The 18,308-nt window shown below is 37.8% G+C and overlaps 1 protein-coding gene across 7 annotated transcripts in view; it reads right to left on the bottom strand.

Moving 5' to 3' along the window:
• TTC27 (tetratricopeptide repeat domain 27) overlaps window positions 1-18,308 on the bottom strand; it is a 184,497-nt gene that overhangs the window by 13,234 nt on the left and 152,955 nt on the right. For all 7 annotated transcript variants that reach the window (XM_055089104.1, XM_055089105.1, XM_024118808.3 and 4 more), the window contains exons 15-16: window positions 17,133-17,185; window positions 12,206-12,371 (exon numbers count right to left, since the gene is read on the bottom strand). In XM_055089104.1, coding sequence (XP_054945079.1) covers window positions 12,206-12,371; window positions 17,133-17,185 — 219 coding nt within the window. The remainder of the gene's footprint in view (window positions 1-12,205; window positions 12,372-17,132; window positions 17,186-18,308) is intronic.

Below are 18,308 nucleotides of genomic sequence, written 5' to 3'. Positions count from 1 at the left end.
GGAAACCACGGAAGGAGAAAGTAACAGGGAGAGTACATCTACAGAAGATCAGGACTGGAAGATTCTGCTGGATTTGGCAGGTACACAGGTTAGTGACTGTATCCAGAGCTAAAGCCAGAAAAAGGAGGGCAGGAGAGATCATGATTTTAGACAAGAGGCTCACAAAGAGAATCGCATGAAAACCAAGACAAGTATTAACATCATAAAAAACAAAAAGCAAAAAATACCCCCCAATCATAGTATCCTGTAATACCTATTTTGAATATAATTTGCATAGGCATATAATATTAATAGAAAATATTCACACTAACCAAAATTTTTAATATAAATATATTGGGAAAGTAAGAAAGGGAAGTAGTGGAAATGCTGATATAAGAGAACTAAGTCCTTATTTATTATAATAGGAAGTCAACGGATAATACCTAAAATTTGGTTAATAAAAAATAGGAGGGGGGAGCAGTGGAGCAGGAAATGCTGTATTTTGTTATAAGCCTTTATACTACGACTTAACTTGTAAAAACTATACATTATGTGTTATTTTAATAACACAAAAATTTAATTTAAAAATAGAGAAAAAGAATAAATACAAAGATTGGCAAAGAGGAAACAAAAAACGACAGCACACATGAATATTCATTTATAAACTTTAAAATTATGTCTTTGGTGTGTGGGGGCGGACGGGGGAGGGGCAAAGACTATAAGGGGACCGTGAAGGCTTTGGGATGCTGGTGATGCTCTGACTCACACTCCTGGAAGGGCGCGGGGCGGCCAGGGGGGAGGGGCCCCGGGTGGTTTACACTGGTGCATTCCCTTTGTGAAAATTCATGTTTACTTATGACCTGTGTACTTTTCTATATTTTCACTCTATTTTAATAAAAGTTAATTAAAAAGGTATTTCCTGCAATTAAGAAAGCCCCATAAACTGAAGGAAAAAACTAATAGTTATTAAAATACATTAACAAATGGAGCTAATATGTAATCTTCAAAAGTGGGTTTAGAGTGATAAATTTTTTTTAAAAACTATTAATGTTATAATTTACTGGTTAATATCACCATTTCCCTCCAACTGGTGAGAAAAATCACACTCTTGTTATCCAGACTGACTACCAAAATAGTAACTTTTAACATATATTTAACCCTTCTTTAGTAAATAGATATTTTTAACTTAAAAAAAGCAAAGGGTGTTGTAGTAGGATTTCTTTGATAAAATGAATCACCAAGGATTATGATTTTCTCCTGGGAAGTCTACGAAGTTTACCTGCATTATAGTCCTTTGCACCATCAAAGGTGAAAAAAAGATTTTTTTTAACAGGTAAATGTTTTTGTCTACTGTAAACTGGGTAAAAATATGATTACTGAACCCATCAGTAACTAGTTAAAACTACAAATTATTAAGTATGTAATAAGAGGCTGAAGGGTAGAGTACTAAAGTTTAAGAATTCAGAGGTAAACGATTCTTGGGGAAACAGGATCCAAGATATGGCCACTTGGATGGGTTGCTCCTATGAAATAAGATGAGGGCAAAGAAGTTTAAGTCCAAAGTACTGGACGTGCCATCTACCTAAAACCAAGTGTTCAAGAACAGTAGATCTAGACTGGAGAGGAAGATATACATAGTCAGTTGCTGAAGTCCACCATGAATATGGGGGAATGGCTAGGAAGTTGGTAAACAGCAGTAATGAGGACAGGTCTTCTGTCTGCAACATCACAGAACTGTTGTATCAAGGAGTCAATATACAGGTGAAGAGCTTCAAAAACTGTAAAGCAATATAAACCTATAAACTATCACGGTCATCAATGACCTCAACGTCCTTACTCTGTCAAAAGGGGACAGCAAAGCCCTCATCGTCGCCCACTCATTATGTGCCCCTATACTTCCTTGGTTTAAAATGGAGCTAAAGAAGAACAAACCCTACCACCATGGTATCGGCCCTCAATACCTCCCACTACCCCTGCTCTGAGCACTCACCATGTGCTAAGCCCCATTCTAAGTATGCAACCAACATGATTTCATTTAGTTCTCACTGTAACCCTAGGAAGCAGGGACATTATTATCTCCACTTTACAAAGAAATTGAAGCATGAGAGGCAAAATGAACTTCTCAAGGGCACAGAGCAAGTGAATGGTGGAGCTGGGTTTTGAACACAAGTGATACTGGCCTCCTGAGTTTTGATGAGGATGAAGAGAAGACGATGATGATAGCAGGTAATATTCGTATATATACCCCTTCCTATGAGCCAGGGGCTCTATGAACACAAGCTTCCTAACAACCCTAGGGGGAAGGTGCTCTTGTTATTTGCATTCTGCAGATGAAGAAACTGGAACACAGAGAAGTTAAGTAACTTGTCCAAGGTCACACACCTAGGGAAGGCAGAGGTGGATTTGAACCTGCAGCTCGCATCCTGGCACTTGCTCTCAAGCATTTGCTGTATTAAATGATAAAGCACAGCTCCTTACTCCTCTGTTGTTCCTTCCTTTCTAATAATAAGTTCTTTTCATTTGAAAGATTTGCTCTTTTATGAAATATGTATGCCAATAACTTTGATCAGTTCATTATCATTTTTTTGCCAAATCTTGAATCAACCCAAACCAGACAGGTTTTTGTAGTTTTTTCTTTTTTAACTTAAAAATTTCCCCAAGACATTGGAGCTAATAAAAAATAAAAAGAGAAAATAAAATTCGCAAACACAAGCACTACTAACATTGTCATTAATTTCTAATTTCTTTACTATATGTAAATTTTAAAATACAATACTATGTAAACTTTTATCTTCCTTTTTCACTTAACATTATGTCATAGAATTTTTTGATGTTTTCATATATTCTTTAGATAGATCACTTTAATAGATTCAAAGCCTCCCACTGGGTTGACAGAGCACAGTCTATTTAACAATTGCCCTGCAGTTAGATAGTTAGGCTGTTTCCATGTACTGCCATTGTCCTTATCATTATAAAGAACACTTCACTGCATATCTTTGTGCCTAAAGATTTTTTTCATACTGAAGCTTCTTTAGGTTAGAATTCCAGGAACAGAACTATGGAATCAAGGGAATAAACATTTTAAGACTCTAGAGATAAGCCGGATACTTTCAAAAAGGGCTAAATCAAATTAGATGTCCATCTGTAGTATATGAAAATGTGTCATTTCACTACATATTACCAGCACTGGGTGTGTGTGTGTGTGTCTGAGTGTGTCTGTGTGTGTGTGTGTAGGTGTTTTAATCTTTGATATCTTGTTCCACTAAAAATATACACAGTTATTATTCTGAATTTTACTTCTATTATTAGTGAATTTAAATCTCTTTCCAAATGTTTTTTCAGTAAGTATATTTCCTTTTTAAGATATTTAAATTTTTTCTTAATTTGTACGGAACTCATTATTTTCCAGTGTGAAAACAGTTTTATTGTTCATCTTCATATGGAGATTACATAGCCTACAAGCTGATGCACTAATACGTTGCTAGCCTCTTTTTCTGAACCCCAATTCTGTACACTGCTTAAAAAAAAAGAGAAAGTTGATGAATCTGAGAAAGTAACAGCAAACACATGGGAAACGCTGGAGAGACAGAGACTGGCTGGGTCCTGGTTTGGTGGAGAAGAGCAGCCCAGGATGGAAACGTACAAGGTGCCAAGGTTCACAGATGGGCTGAGAAAAGCTGTTTAGTTGTGCTTTTTTTTTTCTTCCACACACTACTCTATACACCACTTGCCATCGACGTGGAGAGACTGAAACACAGCAGCGCCAGCCCAGTGTAAGCCAGGGACCAGGCAGGTACCGCCTGGGGGCAGAGGGCCTGGCCAGCCCCCCACCTGCTGAGGTTGGATGACTACTCAGGAAGATGGGACTGGAAGAAAGCAGTGCCTGGCAGAGATAAGAAAGGTTTCCTGAGGAGCCAGGCCACTTGGCGGCGGTGGTGGGAGGAGGCAGTGGCAAAGTGTTTCCAAAAGGTGAGCTCCCCTTGTGGCCCAAACTCACCAGGAGGGGCACAAGCTGGTCCTGGGCTTGCTTTAGACCCTCTCACCAAGTACGCATTACCAGTCAAGGAGCCAATATCCCCGGGGGAGTATGAGCCAATAGGGACAAAATTAAGACATCTGAAAAGTGCAACCATAATGAAAGAAACAAATTGAACAGCCTATGTGAAAAAGAATTAAAGGGACATGTGGAGGAAAACTTGATTTCATAATACATATCCTCAGGAAGATGAGCGGGAAAAACCAAGGGAATGGTGAGATCCCCTGGGTAGCAGTATAAGCGGGGAAGAAAAATAGCGTGAGGACTGAGCCTGGAATTGCTCTCACAGGGAGGGAAAGGCGAGAATGATTCTGCAAAGGAGATGAGGAAGCTGCATCTGGTAGCGTAAGAGTTGTGAAATTCTGGAAGCCAGCTGAAGAAAGCATTTGAAGAAGGAAGAGAGATCAACTGCGTTAAGTGTAACAGATAGGCTGAGAAACCTGAGGGCTGACAGCTGTCCCCTGGATGTGGCAATATAGACCCTGACAACAGCACGCTCAGTAGGCTGGTGGAGATGAGCCTAGAGGGCGTGAGTTCCAAAGAGGACAGGAAGAGGGGAAGTGGAGACTGTGCAGCAAGATGCTTCTCCCAAAGAGTCAGCCCTGAAGAGCAGCAGAGAAATGGGGTGGGGACTGGGCTGGGGGCAGGGGGAGTGCACATAAATTATTTGTGCAGTTTGTAAACCTTGAGAACTTTCAAAAACAAGAGCAATGATAAATGCATTTGTAATATAACACAGCTATACAGGTAAACTTTAACCCATGGTGATTATAAGGGAAGGTCCACTTGCCTTTTTATTGGAAAACTAATCCTAATACTCTACTCCGAAGATCATTCTTTATTTCGTCTGTGGTTTTTTTCTTGGGGTTCTGGACACCCTTGCGGATCTGAGAGTTTAGAACCCTCTACCCAGAATAGGTACATAGCCACGTACACAAATTTTTTTCATGATATTTCAGGTAATCTCACAATCTTCTGAAGCCTAAAAATAGATCCTTCTTAGAAATTCTAATTTGTCCACCATGGCATGGGATTCTGGTCTTATCTCTCAATACTGCATATGACTAAGCATACGACTAAGTAAGTGTATCTCTTTGAAAAGCTTTATTAGTTTTCTATCAACTCCTTCCCTATTCTTATTATCCCTTCTGTCCCTTCCAGATGTTCAAATCTCTGGTATTGTTTTAGGCAAGACCTTCATGTGACCAGTTGAGGTCTCTCTGGCCTTCTCTCGGGGGCACCTCTGTGCATGTCGCCTCTCCTTCTACCAAAGTTACCAATGAGGTGTGTGTTGGACACACTACCTTACCTTTACCAACCCCACTATTCTCAAAGCCACCGCTTTCTCCCTGAAAAGGAGCATTAAAGTTGTGGTGGGACGAATAGTGTCCCCCCCCCCCGCAAATTCATGTTGAAACAGAACCTCAGAATGTGATCTCGTTTGGAAATAGGGTCTTTGTAGAAATAATTAGTTAGGCTGAAGTCATATTAGATTAGTGTGGGCCCTAAATCCAATGACTAATGTTCTTCTAAGAAAAGGAGCTGACAAACAGAGACATGAGGGAAGGAGGTGAAGGAGGTGAAGAGGGAGGCACAGGTTAGAGTTATGCAGCCACAAGCCAAGGAATGCCAGAAACCAGAAGCTGCAAGAGGCAAGGAAAGATTCTTCACTGAGCCTTTAGAGGGAGCATGGCCCCGCCAACACCTTGATTTCAGACTTCTAGCCTCCATTACTGAAGAGAATCAATTTCTGTTGTTTGAAGACACCAAGCTTGTAGTAATTTGGTAGAGTAGCCCCAGGTAACGAATCCAGCAGTCTTATATAGAAAGACTAAGGCAACCCGGAGAACACTGCGACGAACGCTTCCCAGGGCACTTAACTGGCTTCTACTAACCTCCTTCCAGTTTCAGTTCAGGAAGCACTAAATGAGGCTGTCGTGTCTCAGCCTGTCCCTCCTCAGGACAGTGACGTCCAGCCCTCTGGTCAGAAGTCATCCTTTCCTCATGTGTAGAAGTTTTCAATTCAAATCTCCCCATCTTTTCTTTAGCAGAGTGTGGCTTTTGTGTCATGATTAAAAATGTTTTCTCCACCCCCAAGCTTATAAAAATATTTACCAAACTTTCTTTTAAGTGCTTTTATGGTTTTACTTCTTCAATAATAGCGACGATGACAATCACAATGCTGATGGCAGCTATACTCACAGCACTCGTATGTGCCAGGCACTATTCTCTGCCCTTTACATATATTAACTTACTTACTCTTCACAACAATCCTGTGAGGCACTAATATCATCCCTGTTTTACAAAACTGAAGAACAAGGTGGTCAGTAATTTGCTCAGGTCATACAGCTAGTGACTGGCAGAGGTAGTAAGCAAAGGCTGTCTAACCCCAGAATCTATGCTCTTACCCACAACATCATCCTGCTCTCAAGCCATTTCAATTTAAGTATTTATCCAGGGACTCCCCTGGCGGTCCAGTGGTTAAGACTCTGTGCTTCCACTGCAGGGGGCACAGGTTCAATTCCTGGCCGGGGAACTAAAGATCCCGCACGCCAGGTGGCACGGCCAAAAAAATAAATAAATAAATGAATAAATAAATATCTAATCCATTTGAATTTATTTTGGTTTAAGGAGTGAAGCAGAGCCTTCATTTTGGGTCCCAAATGCTTGGCCAACTATTTCAATACATATTGAATATTTTATTTTATCCCACAGATTTAAAATGCCATCCTTAACATGAACTAAATTCTCATACTTGAGTCTGTTTCTGAATCCTCTCTCCTGTCCCATTTCATTCTTGTAGCAGATGTTAACTCTTAATATAATAAGGATATTATTAGCTTTTTATCTTTTCTATTTGTTACAAATATTTCATCACATATTTTTTCCATGAAGTCATAAAAATTCCTTCAAGTTTTTTTTTCTGGCTTCAAAGTTCAGGAAATATGGTAAATACCCACTTGTACTGCTAATTTTTCTAGGAGATGAAAAAATATTTAGCATATATTTAGCCCATTTGGAATTCATTTGGTGTATCATAAAATAATCTAAGTATATTTTTTGAGCCAGGATGTTTAGAGGGATTTCGTTTTAATCAGTATAAACAGCCCTGCAGTCCCTCACTTCCTAACTAAACCAATGCCACACCACCAACTTCATGTAATGACTTCTAAATCTCTAACCCACATGTCTAATCATTTCAGTGATATAGCACTTTTGTTTCACTCTTCCCCAAGCCTATTTCTCACTTCCATCATGGCCCATGGACTGCATCAAGCAGAGTGTGACTGTGGGGAACCACCACTAGCCCCTGAAGAGAGCTGACTTTTTCTCACATGGAGGAGCAGCGATTCTAACCTCCACAAACAGAAAAGTATAACTATCCTCTTCCCCAACACTAACCTTGAGGTCCTTGGCCAAGTCTCCCCAAAATCTTGGCTGAAAGCACAAGGTGTTGGCCCTTTGAATCCTGGAGGTCTTCAAAGCAGGAAGGAGTAGGATTGCCTCAGTTCCAGTTACAAACACTTCCAGGAGGGCTGGAGGCCAGGAATGAAGCCATTTCCCGCCTCCCTGGCTTGGCCAAGTCCCTGCTCCACTTGGAGCTCTCTAAAGAACCTGCTCTGTTTCCTGGTCTGATAACCTTGACCCTTGGCTTCCCCACACCTCGGTTATCAGAGAGACGTAGGCAGTTTAACATTGTCTTTTTCACTCCTTCAGCAAAAAAAGAAAAAATGTCTTCGCGTGTGGAAAAGGCACGCACAGGTTTTAGGTTAAATAGGCCAGACTTCAGACTTCACATCTTGGCTTGACTGCTTGTTTGCTGTGAAAGATCAACTTTATTAGTTCATCTTGCTGAGCCGCAGATACCTGAGCAGTAAAATGGAGAGAGTATCTACTTCATGGAGAGAGAATTTGTATACAATGTATCCGTTCCCTCTGCTCTTCCCTCTCCGGTTAGCCCAGCCACCACTGCTCCAGGGCTTCAATCTCGTTGGCAACCTGCCCCACTGCCCGCCAACACCACCTCCCTCCTTCCCCAAATTGAAATCCGCACAAAGAGCAACATCCATAGGAAAGAATACATATTGTATGACATTCAAGAGAAAGCAAAACTGAACTGTGGTGATAGAAATCAGATAGTAGTTGGCTGGTTAAGGGGAAAGGGTGGTGGTTCAGTTGACTGGAAAGGGGTATAATAGAACTTTCTCTGGTGATGAAAATGTTCCATATCTGTTTTGGGAAGTAGTTACATAAAAATACATAATGGTCAAAACACATCAAACTTACACTTAAGATCTGTGCATTTTATTATATGTAAATTATACCCCAATTTGAAGAAAAAACCACTTTGTTAGATATAGCTCAAATGCACATTAATATGATGGGGAAACGTGCTTTTTAATATAAATCTTCCCATAGACTTCAAGGCTTGATTCACACACAAAAAAGACATGCCTAAATGTGATTCCTATCTTTGGTTCCTACTAGATATATGACTGGTCAAGTTATATAACCTCTCTGGGTCTCATATTCATACACTGTAAAATGAGAACTATTTAGTACCCAACTCAAATACTGTATGCCCTATAAAAGATAATCAATGTTAAGTGCCAAGAACATAGTAAGCACTGGATATATGTTAATCTCCTTTCCTTCCTCTTCCATTTATAAACAGCAAATGGGGTGCAATAACGCAATACTTGAATTTTTCCCAAAATGACTGAAAGTTATCAAAGAAGAAGGAAGAAGAGGAGGAAGGGGAGGAGGAGGGGGGATGGGGGAAGAGTAGAAAAAAAGGAAAAAGAAAAAAAATGAACACATCAGCATTAGAAATTATCCCAAGGAAAGAAGCATGAATATACACAAGGATTTGTCTACAAGGATATTCATGGCACTATTAACAACAGTAGAAAACTGGAAAATCAAACAGGGACTAATTACACAGAAACATGAAAATTAGTTTTATGATAGATTAATAAAAGTGTGTACAATCCAGACATGAATATAAATATCTATTATAGAACAGTGTTCTTGAGTTATACTAATCTATGCATTAGTCAAAATTAGGACATAGGGCTTCCCTGGTGGCGCAGTGGTTGCGCGTCCGCCTGCCGATGCAGGGGAACCGGCTTCGCGCCCCGGTCTGGGAGGATCCCACATGCCGCGGAGCGGCTGGGCCCGTGAGCCATGGCCGCTGAGCCTGCGCGTCCGGAGCCTGTGCTCCGCAACGGGAGAGGCCGCAGCAGAGGGAGGCCCGCATACCACAAAAAAAAAAAAAAAAAAAAAAAAAAATTAGGACATAGAGAGAAAAGGCAGGAAATGATAAAGGTAGTATATCCACCCATTCTCTTATTACAAATAGTGAGAAAAACAATTTATAGTTAATTTATCATGTGTCTGTATTAAAATGAATGTGAATTTACACATTTACACACACACAATAAAAAAATTAAAATGGCAGTAATCACATCTATAAAGAAGTAGAAAAAGAATAGATAAAAAGAATTTTAAAGCAAATTGAAATAGAATGAGGTCGGGTAGTGTGAAACATTAAGAATTTCAGAGTTTTTTTGAAAGACACCTGTTGCCAAACTTGCAGAGTCAAATTAAGTAAAATTATTTTAGCCAAGATAAAAATATTCCAGACAATCTATCAACTGTCTCATTCCACGGTGACTAGCGGTGAGAAAACAGGATGGCAGACACAAGTATGCCACGAAGCTAAATATGACTGAGACCACGCTAGCCATCAAGGCTTTCCTTCAGTGATGATTTAACCACTCTGGAGTGATTCTACCCACACCTGCCAGAGACCAAACACCTCCATCAGTATTCTGTGACACTTCTGGAGAAAGCTATTAACAGGGCCTAGTATAAACTGACAAATTATCTCACTGTGGCTATTTCTCCATCTGGATACCCGAAAGTTCTCTATTATAAGGTGCTCAAGGTGATGATTTGACCCGAGCAAGTCACTGGTTATCTAGTTCTTACGTTCTCAATAGTATTTCCCCAAATTCACATATAAAAATTAAGCTAACAGCCATAACCTCTGACATCTTTATAGCACCTTATGTTTCTCTAGGTGCTCTGTTTATAAGCAGTATTTTGTCTAACAGGAATGATTCTTGGTGTTCCTGTGTGTGGCAGGGGTGCTGAGGGAAGAAGTCTTTAAGAATACAGATGCCACCCTTGATTGTTTCTAAAAATACTGAACTTTTATAAAAACTAATTTCAAACTCATCAAAATATTAGTGCTCAGATGAAATACTATTGTACAAAAGGAGGTTTGGTTCATATTTTGAATTTGAGAACAAAAGAATTACAGGAAAAAAGAAATCAGAATATTAGCTGGCCATGAATTTAAACTAAATCCTAATAATTTTCGCTAGGTAGTAAACGACTCAATTTTCCCTGAAGTTAAAAATGATATAAGTTAAGTACTCTGCTAAAACAGGTACAGGATTAGAAAATTTTCAATGGGAATTAGAACAGTTTTGCAACGGGTGAAAATTCTTATGATTAGATTTGCCGGAAGGAGTTTAAAACTGTGAATATGATCACTAAAATATGTTTGGAAACTCTATTTAAATGAAAGCATCTTAATTTATGCTGGGAGAAGTTTGGGGGTTTTTTTAAAAATTTTTTTCCTTTTCTGAAAAACACTCAAAATACATCTCTATGCATTCAGAACAAGCTTCGTGAAATGAAAAAAAAAAACGAATTTATTTCAAGTGTAAAATGGAATATACTATCAATGCAAACTACTTACATTCTCCCTGAGATTTCAGAACAGGCTTCACAAGGCTTTCTTAGTAAAGAAAGGACTTTTAAAAAATTACAGTTGAGATACACAAGAGACAAGCACTTTGCAATCTCTGAACCATCCTCAGTGGTTCAGCAACACACCGAGATCTGTTAAGAGCCTCATCAGTGCCCTTTGCCAAGGGGCTAAGTGCGGAAGAGAAAGAGCCATCACAATGGTGAACAGGACAAGTACTAGATGGCCAGAGGACTGTGCAAATAGATTGGCTAAGGTTCCTATCCTCTCTAGGATGTAAAACTCTGTTATGCTCCCATGCACGTTTTAAATGATCTTCACTCTATAAAATTCAAGTCCCTTCTTTCTATAATGGATGGTCAATGTACAACAGTTAAAAAGGGAAAAGAAAAAAAAAAACAAAACAAGGAAAAGTAATTGAAGGGGTCAACAATGCTCCTGTAAGTAGGTAGAGGGTTCTACTTGAAGGCACAGATCTTTAAGTGAATTGCCCAGAACCTGAGCTTTAAAGCAATTTAGCTAATTATATAGCTGGATTTGCAAGAACATGCAAACACATTGAGGGCTGGGGCTACGAAACCAGAAACCAGACAAGGTAAATTTTGGAACAGCTGGAGTACATCTATAATAAGCCATAAGAGTAGTGAGGTATTATCATATACTACATGTTATTTGTTTTTTCATAATTCCAAATTCACCACTTTAAATAATATATACATTGATTATTGCAAATACGTATTAAATTTTCAAGCCCCTGGACTTTGTAACCTATAAGCTCCTATACACCCTATCTTTAAACATTCTCTTCAACCACAATTAAACCCACAAGGTCTTTTATATTTAATACTATTGGATGTCAAACATAGGGGCTTCAAGTCTCCCATAGTTTCTGAAAGGATATAGTATTTTTTGTACTGTTAAGAATCAACCAGTCCTGACTTCATCCCAAGATGAAGACCATCTCATTAAACAGTGCAAAGAAAATGTTAGTCTTCATTTCTATATTGTTCAAACAATCTGAAAGTATGCAGTAAATGATTGTTCAGTGAGTGGATAAATGAGTATGGGAGTTAATCCAGCTACTACACTGAGATAACCGAAGTAATAAATAACACAAGCATCACTCTATTAAGTTTCTGTAAGCTGACTATACATATGTAAACCACATATCAGATTTTCATAACTGAGTCACTGTTATATTCAGTCTATGATTACACAAACACATTTGACATTGGAATGCCAGAATTAATAGGTAACTAAGAATATTCAACTATACAAAAAAGCCCTCTTTTATATATTACTTGTGTTTAACAAAATTTTCCTGTGTAGAATCAAGGAAACAATTTACATCATATAATGAAGTATTAATATCAAACACAAACTGAAATAACAAAATATGAATATCCTACCTGAGTATCTTTGTATTTGTCTCTTAAGTCCAAGAGCCGATGATAAGCTTTAATGGCTTCTGAAAATTCCCCAATGTCAGTGCTAGTGAGAATATAGTTTTCCCAGATCTGCCAATGTTCATAGTTGCACTTGAGGGCTTCTTGTAAAGTTCTAAAAGCTTTCACTCTATTGAAGGTCAAGTTAAAAAAAAACAAAAACAAAAAAAACGGATAATGAATAACCATAGCTAAATAAACTATAGCTAAATGTATAAAATACTAATGTGGACTTTCTGTCAGTCCTTAATCATTCGTGTTAATAAACAGAATTAGAGGTTCAAACAACCCGAAACCACCTCAAATTTCCCTAACAGGAAATGGCAAACAAAAACAAGTAGAAATGAAACAATAGGGAGACATAAATAAAAACCAAGTAGAAATTTTGAAATTGCAAAAGACATTAAAACAAACCAAAAAACCTCAACATGTGACAAAAACTAGATTACACACAGTCAAAAAGAGTACTGATGAATTGAAAGATAACAGTGAGGAATTCAGATTGAAAAATAAAAGAGTAATAAAGAGACAGAGGAAAGAATGAGAGGTAAGATTTAAGCATACATTCGATAGACATTCCAGAGTAAATAAATGCAGAAAATGTCAAGACACTACATTTGACAAGATAATAGCTAAGTATTTTCCAGAACTGAACAAAGATCTAAATTCTATGATCAAAAGTATATTTTGTGTACTGAGCATTATATTGGGTTGGCCAATAAATAAAGGTAAACCAACACCTAGACACTTTATGTGAAACTGCAGAACATGAAGATAATCCTAAAACCTATAAAACCTATAAAAGAATGACAGAGAACAGCAGATATTTCATTAGCAGCAGAAGATGGTAGAAGGCAATAAAATACTTTAAAGTGCTAAGTAAAAATAACTGTCAGCCTAAAATTTTATAATCAACTAAACGTACCACTCAAGAATAAATGCAAAATAAAAAATTTTTCACGTACAAAGACTAAGGAAGTTTACCACCTACTGACCCTAACTTAAAAGAACTATTAAAGCATCTCCTCTTGCAAAAATAAAAGGGACTTCAAAGAGAAGAAAAGGGATACAAGAAATGATCAACGGTGAGAAGAGAAAATGAAGTATGTGAGTAAATTTAAATAATTATTGAGACCAAAAACAATTATGAGTTGCGTTTTAAAAAAAAGTAAAACTACAAGTATATAGACCATATTCTCTGTAACTAAATAAGAAATCAATAGTAAAGAGACAGTTAAAAAAATATATGCCTGCAAACTTAAAAATGCACTCCTAAAGAAAAGGAACCTACAGTGGGGGCGGGGGGGAGAGATTCATATTAGAAAGTACAAAATATTTAGAATTTAATGAAAGCATTATATACCACCATCTGCAAGATATACGTAAAGCAGTATTTAGAGAGAAATTTATATTTTTATATGTATTGATTATAATTATGAAAGATGGGAAATAAATGAGCTAAAACATCCAACTTAATTTGTAAAAGAACACCAAATAATTCTAAGAAAGAAGAAAAGAAATTCTAAGAAAGAAGAAAATACGAAATAAAATATAAAGAAAGAATATAAATGATCAACAAAACCAAAAGCTGGCTTTTTGAAAAAGACTAATGAAACAGACAAATGTCTAACTAAATTCCATTTAGAATTTAGAAAAGTGGTATATATAAAATTAGTAATTTAAAAAAAATCATAAGAGAACATTATGAACAAATTATGCAAAATGAGCTAAAAAATAGAAAGCCAAATAAATCAATAAAAATTAAAACCAGCCTAGGTGGTTTTAAAGATAAGGTTTAGCAAACCATCACAGAATCCTTGCCTTATCCAAGCTACTTCAGAAAATAGAAAAACACTATTAAAAACTTGATATCGACAAGGAAATCAACAGAACTTCATGTCACCTATTCTAAAAGTTAAACATCTCAGCTCTCAAAAAGATTCTTAATACTTTACTCTACTGGCTGAACAACACTATAGCTCCCTTATAGATCATAACTGCTTTACTGGACAACTATAGTAACCTCTTTCAAAGGTATGCTATCAATCTCCCTCTCCAAGAGCCATTTTGAATTTGCTAACTTAAGACTACAAGGTCCACCTCCCTTTCCCTGCTGAGCCTCACAGGGTTTCATCAAGACCCCTCCTCTTTGCTGACTTCAAGGCAAATTTTAGAGAGGATGGTGGGGGGTCTTCTGGCTGACTCAGGCCCTTGTTCTGAGAGTCACTCCCTAAAGCACTTAAAAAGAAGTGTAACTTCTTTTTAGTAACCTTCCCTGCTAGTCACTGAACACACAAATCATTTACTCATTCTCTAATATACCTATGGTACTGATCAAAATTTCTTTACAATTAGGTCCTTTTAGTCTTTTCATAACCACAATTCACTACAGTTTCGTTGTTTATACCCTATATTAAACAATTTACCGAAAGTTGTCATGGAATGCACTGATTCATTTATCCCTTGACCCACCCTCCTTTACAGTTAAAAATGTAAGTGCCCTTGCTCTAATACTTCTTCAAATACAGCCATAAATTGTTTCTATGTGATTTTTTTCTTTTTTTTTTTCTTTCTCTACTCTACTGCCTATGCCCACCTCACATGTGATAGCAACTGCCTTCAAAGGCAGTGGACTGAGATTCCGCAGGTCTCCCACCTACATAGGGGGTGGGGGTGAAGTTGTCCTACTGGAAAAGAACTCAACAAGCAGCAGTCCACACCAGGAGGATTATCCTTTTTCTATGTCCTCCTATCCTCTAATCACAATTTTTGGCCTCAAAATTTTTGCAATGCAGTCCTTTTTTTGGAAAGTATGACTTCCTTCTAAGGAGCTTCAATTCCGGATTCATTTATCAAACCCACAATGGTAGTGATACTGCACTATGAGAGTTATATAGGAAGATGGAAAAATTTCCCACGGGACTGGTAGGGACATGATGCCTAGGGGAATCAGATGAAACGGCGGAAAGAGCACTTTAGTGAAGAACCTGGTGACAGCAGAGGGAGAGATGAGATAGTTTAAAGGGTCACTTTAAGGCAGGGATAGGATTCTTTTGAGAGCAGCATTAATAATTTGCCCCTGAAGTAACAATCTCCTGAGTCAAAAATGAGCTCTCTCTGGAGCAGCAGCAGCAAAGTAAGCAAAGAGTAAAGAGGCAAGAATAAAGGTGGGATTTACGTCTGACCTTACAACCCCACTTTGACACAAAAACTTATTCATGGAGCTGCAGGAAGACAAAAAAGTATCAAAAAGAAGCTGAGGAACAATGTGCAAGAACCACTAAGAGAGAAAGCAATTAGAATTCTTAGGATTAATGGGCTGGAGGACAACATAGAGTATCAAGAGCCTCACTACATACAAAATTATCAGTATTACTGGAAAAACCCACTGAGATCATTCTACAACTATGACAGGGATTTCCCCTGCCCCTGCTTTAACCCAAAAGGGTCTCTAGTGAGTTTTAACACAATCAGTTGCAATCAAGAACATAATATTATTTTCCAAAGAGAGCGGTAGAACAAACAGTTCTTTATTTATGTAGACTGTCATCCAAGAGCAGCGGAAGCATCTCATGATCTCGACGTAATGTGGATTTAATGAGATCTTCAGAAATACTCGTGAATCCATAAAGAAAAATTAAATTTGAAAATAAGGCGAAATAAAAATGGCAATATATCTACCCTTTAATTCATTTATTTAAAACTGGGGCAACAGCCATCCTTGCCTCTTCCCTTTCCTTCGCTTTCTATAGCCAGTCAGTAAGCCCAGTTGGTTGTTCTCTTTATAAACTGGCATCTGCCCCTTCTTTTTCCAGTCTAGTTATCGCCTGCCTGGACTGTTACCACAGCTGTCTCCTAACTGGTTTCCCTGTCCCCAGTTCCCCCTCTATTCTGTCTCACACATTGTCACCAGATAAATCTTCCTAAAAAACTTCTTTCTTCATGAAATTACCCCACTGAAATCTCTGGCTTCCTACTGCCAACAGGATAGTCTCGACTAGTCAGTCAGATAATCAGAACACGCTGCCATTTGACCCCAAGTGACCTTTCCAACCTCATCTCCTACTATAGATTTCACTAGTCTCGAGTTGTACTATTTTACTTCCTATATCCTAAAGTGTGGCATTCATGCCTGTCACTCTGCATTTGGTCACACAGATTCAGAACGCTAGGTACACAAATTAATGACCATTTACTTCCAAATCCTGAAAGGCTTCCCTCTCTCCCCTCTACCAATTTTTCATATTTTAGCTTGAATCCAACATTCTCTCAGAAGCATTTCTGAACCAGCATCACACACCTTCTCTCCTCTGAGATCCTCACAGGATTACATGAGTGGCAGAGAATATAACTGTTCTACAAATATCATCTACCATTATTATAGCCTTCTTTGTACTTCTCACTTGAGATTTACCACATACAACTTATATTATTAATCAATTTTTAAAATAATATGGCATAATATTTTATTTTTTAAACCCACACTCCCTGAAGACAATGGTTCATACTTATATGTCTCAAATATGTCCAGTACACAGCAAGCAATCATTAAGAATCTATCAGTTGAGCTGACTGACTAAAGGCATGCTTGCTTTTACCATGCAATGAAATTTAGGATACAAAACTTTGGTATCAAATAAAGAGGTCAAAAAATACTTCTTAAAAAAAAATATATATATATATTTCTTATTTTATTACATACTAAATGTTTTCAAGAAATAAACTACAACTGGAATGCAAATGGCGACATTAAGTCATTCTAACTCAAAGATACGGGTAGGCAAGGGGAAAAAGACAAAGAGTAAAGCTCAATGTTTCAGTGTTCAGTTGAAGAAAATCTCATTCATTTATTTTGGAAGCAAAGTTCTTCACCTTCTTCTGATGCACTTACTTTTGTTTTAATCGGATATAAGAAGTTGATAAATTGTTCCAAGCTTCAGCATTCTGAAATGATAGACAACAGTTACAGACTATTCTCATTTAGGTATAATCGCTGCAACCAAAAATATAACATATTTTCCTAGCTCAAGATGTACTCTTTACAATGTTAATTTTCAATAAGGTATGTTTAAAAATGTATAAGAAAATTAAATAAATTAAACTTAACACTTATAATTTAGAACAAAAATAGTCAACAAGGGCTTACCTGGTGGCACAGTGGTTAGGAATCTGCCTACCAACGCAGGGGACATGGTTTGAGCCCTGGTCCGGGAAGATCCCACATGCTGCGGAGCAACTAAGCCCATGTGCCACAAACTGAGCTTGTGCTCTAGAGCCCGTGAGCCACAACTACTGAAGCTCGAGTGTCTAGAGCCCATGCTCCGCAATAAGAGAAGCCACCACAATGAGAAGTGCGTGCACCACAATGAAGAGTAGCCCCCGCTCGCCACAACTAGAGAAAGCTCATGTGCAGCAACGAAGACCCAACGCAGCCAAAAAGAAATAAATATATTTTTTTAAGTCAACAAAATGATATAACTATTATAGCACTAATTTGGAAGTTTGCTAAGATTTTATTTCCAAATTTATATTTACAAAACAGTTGGACAATTTACAACATAATTTACACAATATATAGATTAACTACAAATCTAAAGTAATACAAAGTATTGTTTTTCCTATCATAAAAGGCTTTGCTATTTTATCATCATCCTTCATCAGATGGGAGAGTAAAGGAGTATGTGTTCTCCAGTGTTAAGCCTAAGTATTTCAATCAATCAAACATATTTCTCTACCTATTCTTCTATGCAATGACAAAAATAAATTAAAGCCTCTATATAAATGTTGATTCTAACAAGAATGATATAAATTATGCTTGTTCCTCTTTGTTCCACGTTTTATAAAACATAAAGTATATAGTTCTCAAGTTCCATACATATGATATAAAAATTAATTGGCAATGGACCTCTCCTTACAGACAGAGCACTGTTAGTACCAGACTAGCCTTATCGCCATAAAAAGTTACAAACCAGGGCTTCCCTGGTGGCGCAGCGGTTGGGAATCCACCTGCCAATGCAGGGGACACGGGTTCGAGCCCTGGTCCGGGAAGATGCCGCATGCTGCAGAG

This window comes from Physeter macrocephalus, chromosome 12, assembly GCF_002837175.3.
Source record: "Physeter macrocephalus isolate SW-GA chromosome 12, ASM283717v5, whole genome shotgun sequence".
Taxonomy (NCBI): Eukaryota; Metazoa; Chordata; class Mammalia; order Artiodactyla; family Physeteridae; genus Physeter; species Physeter macrocephalus.
This window is presented reverse-complemented; position numbering and strand designations above follow the sequence as displayed.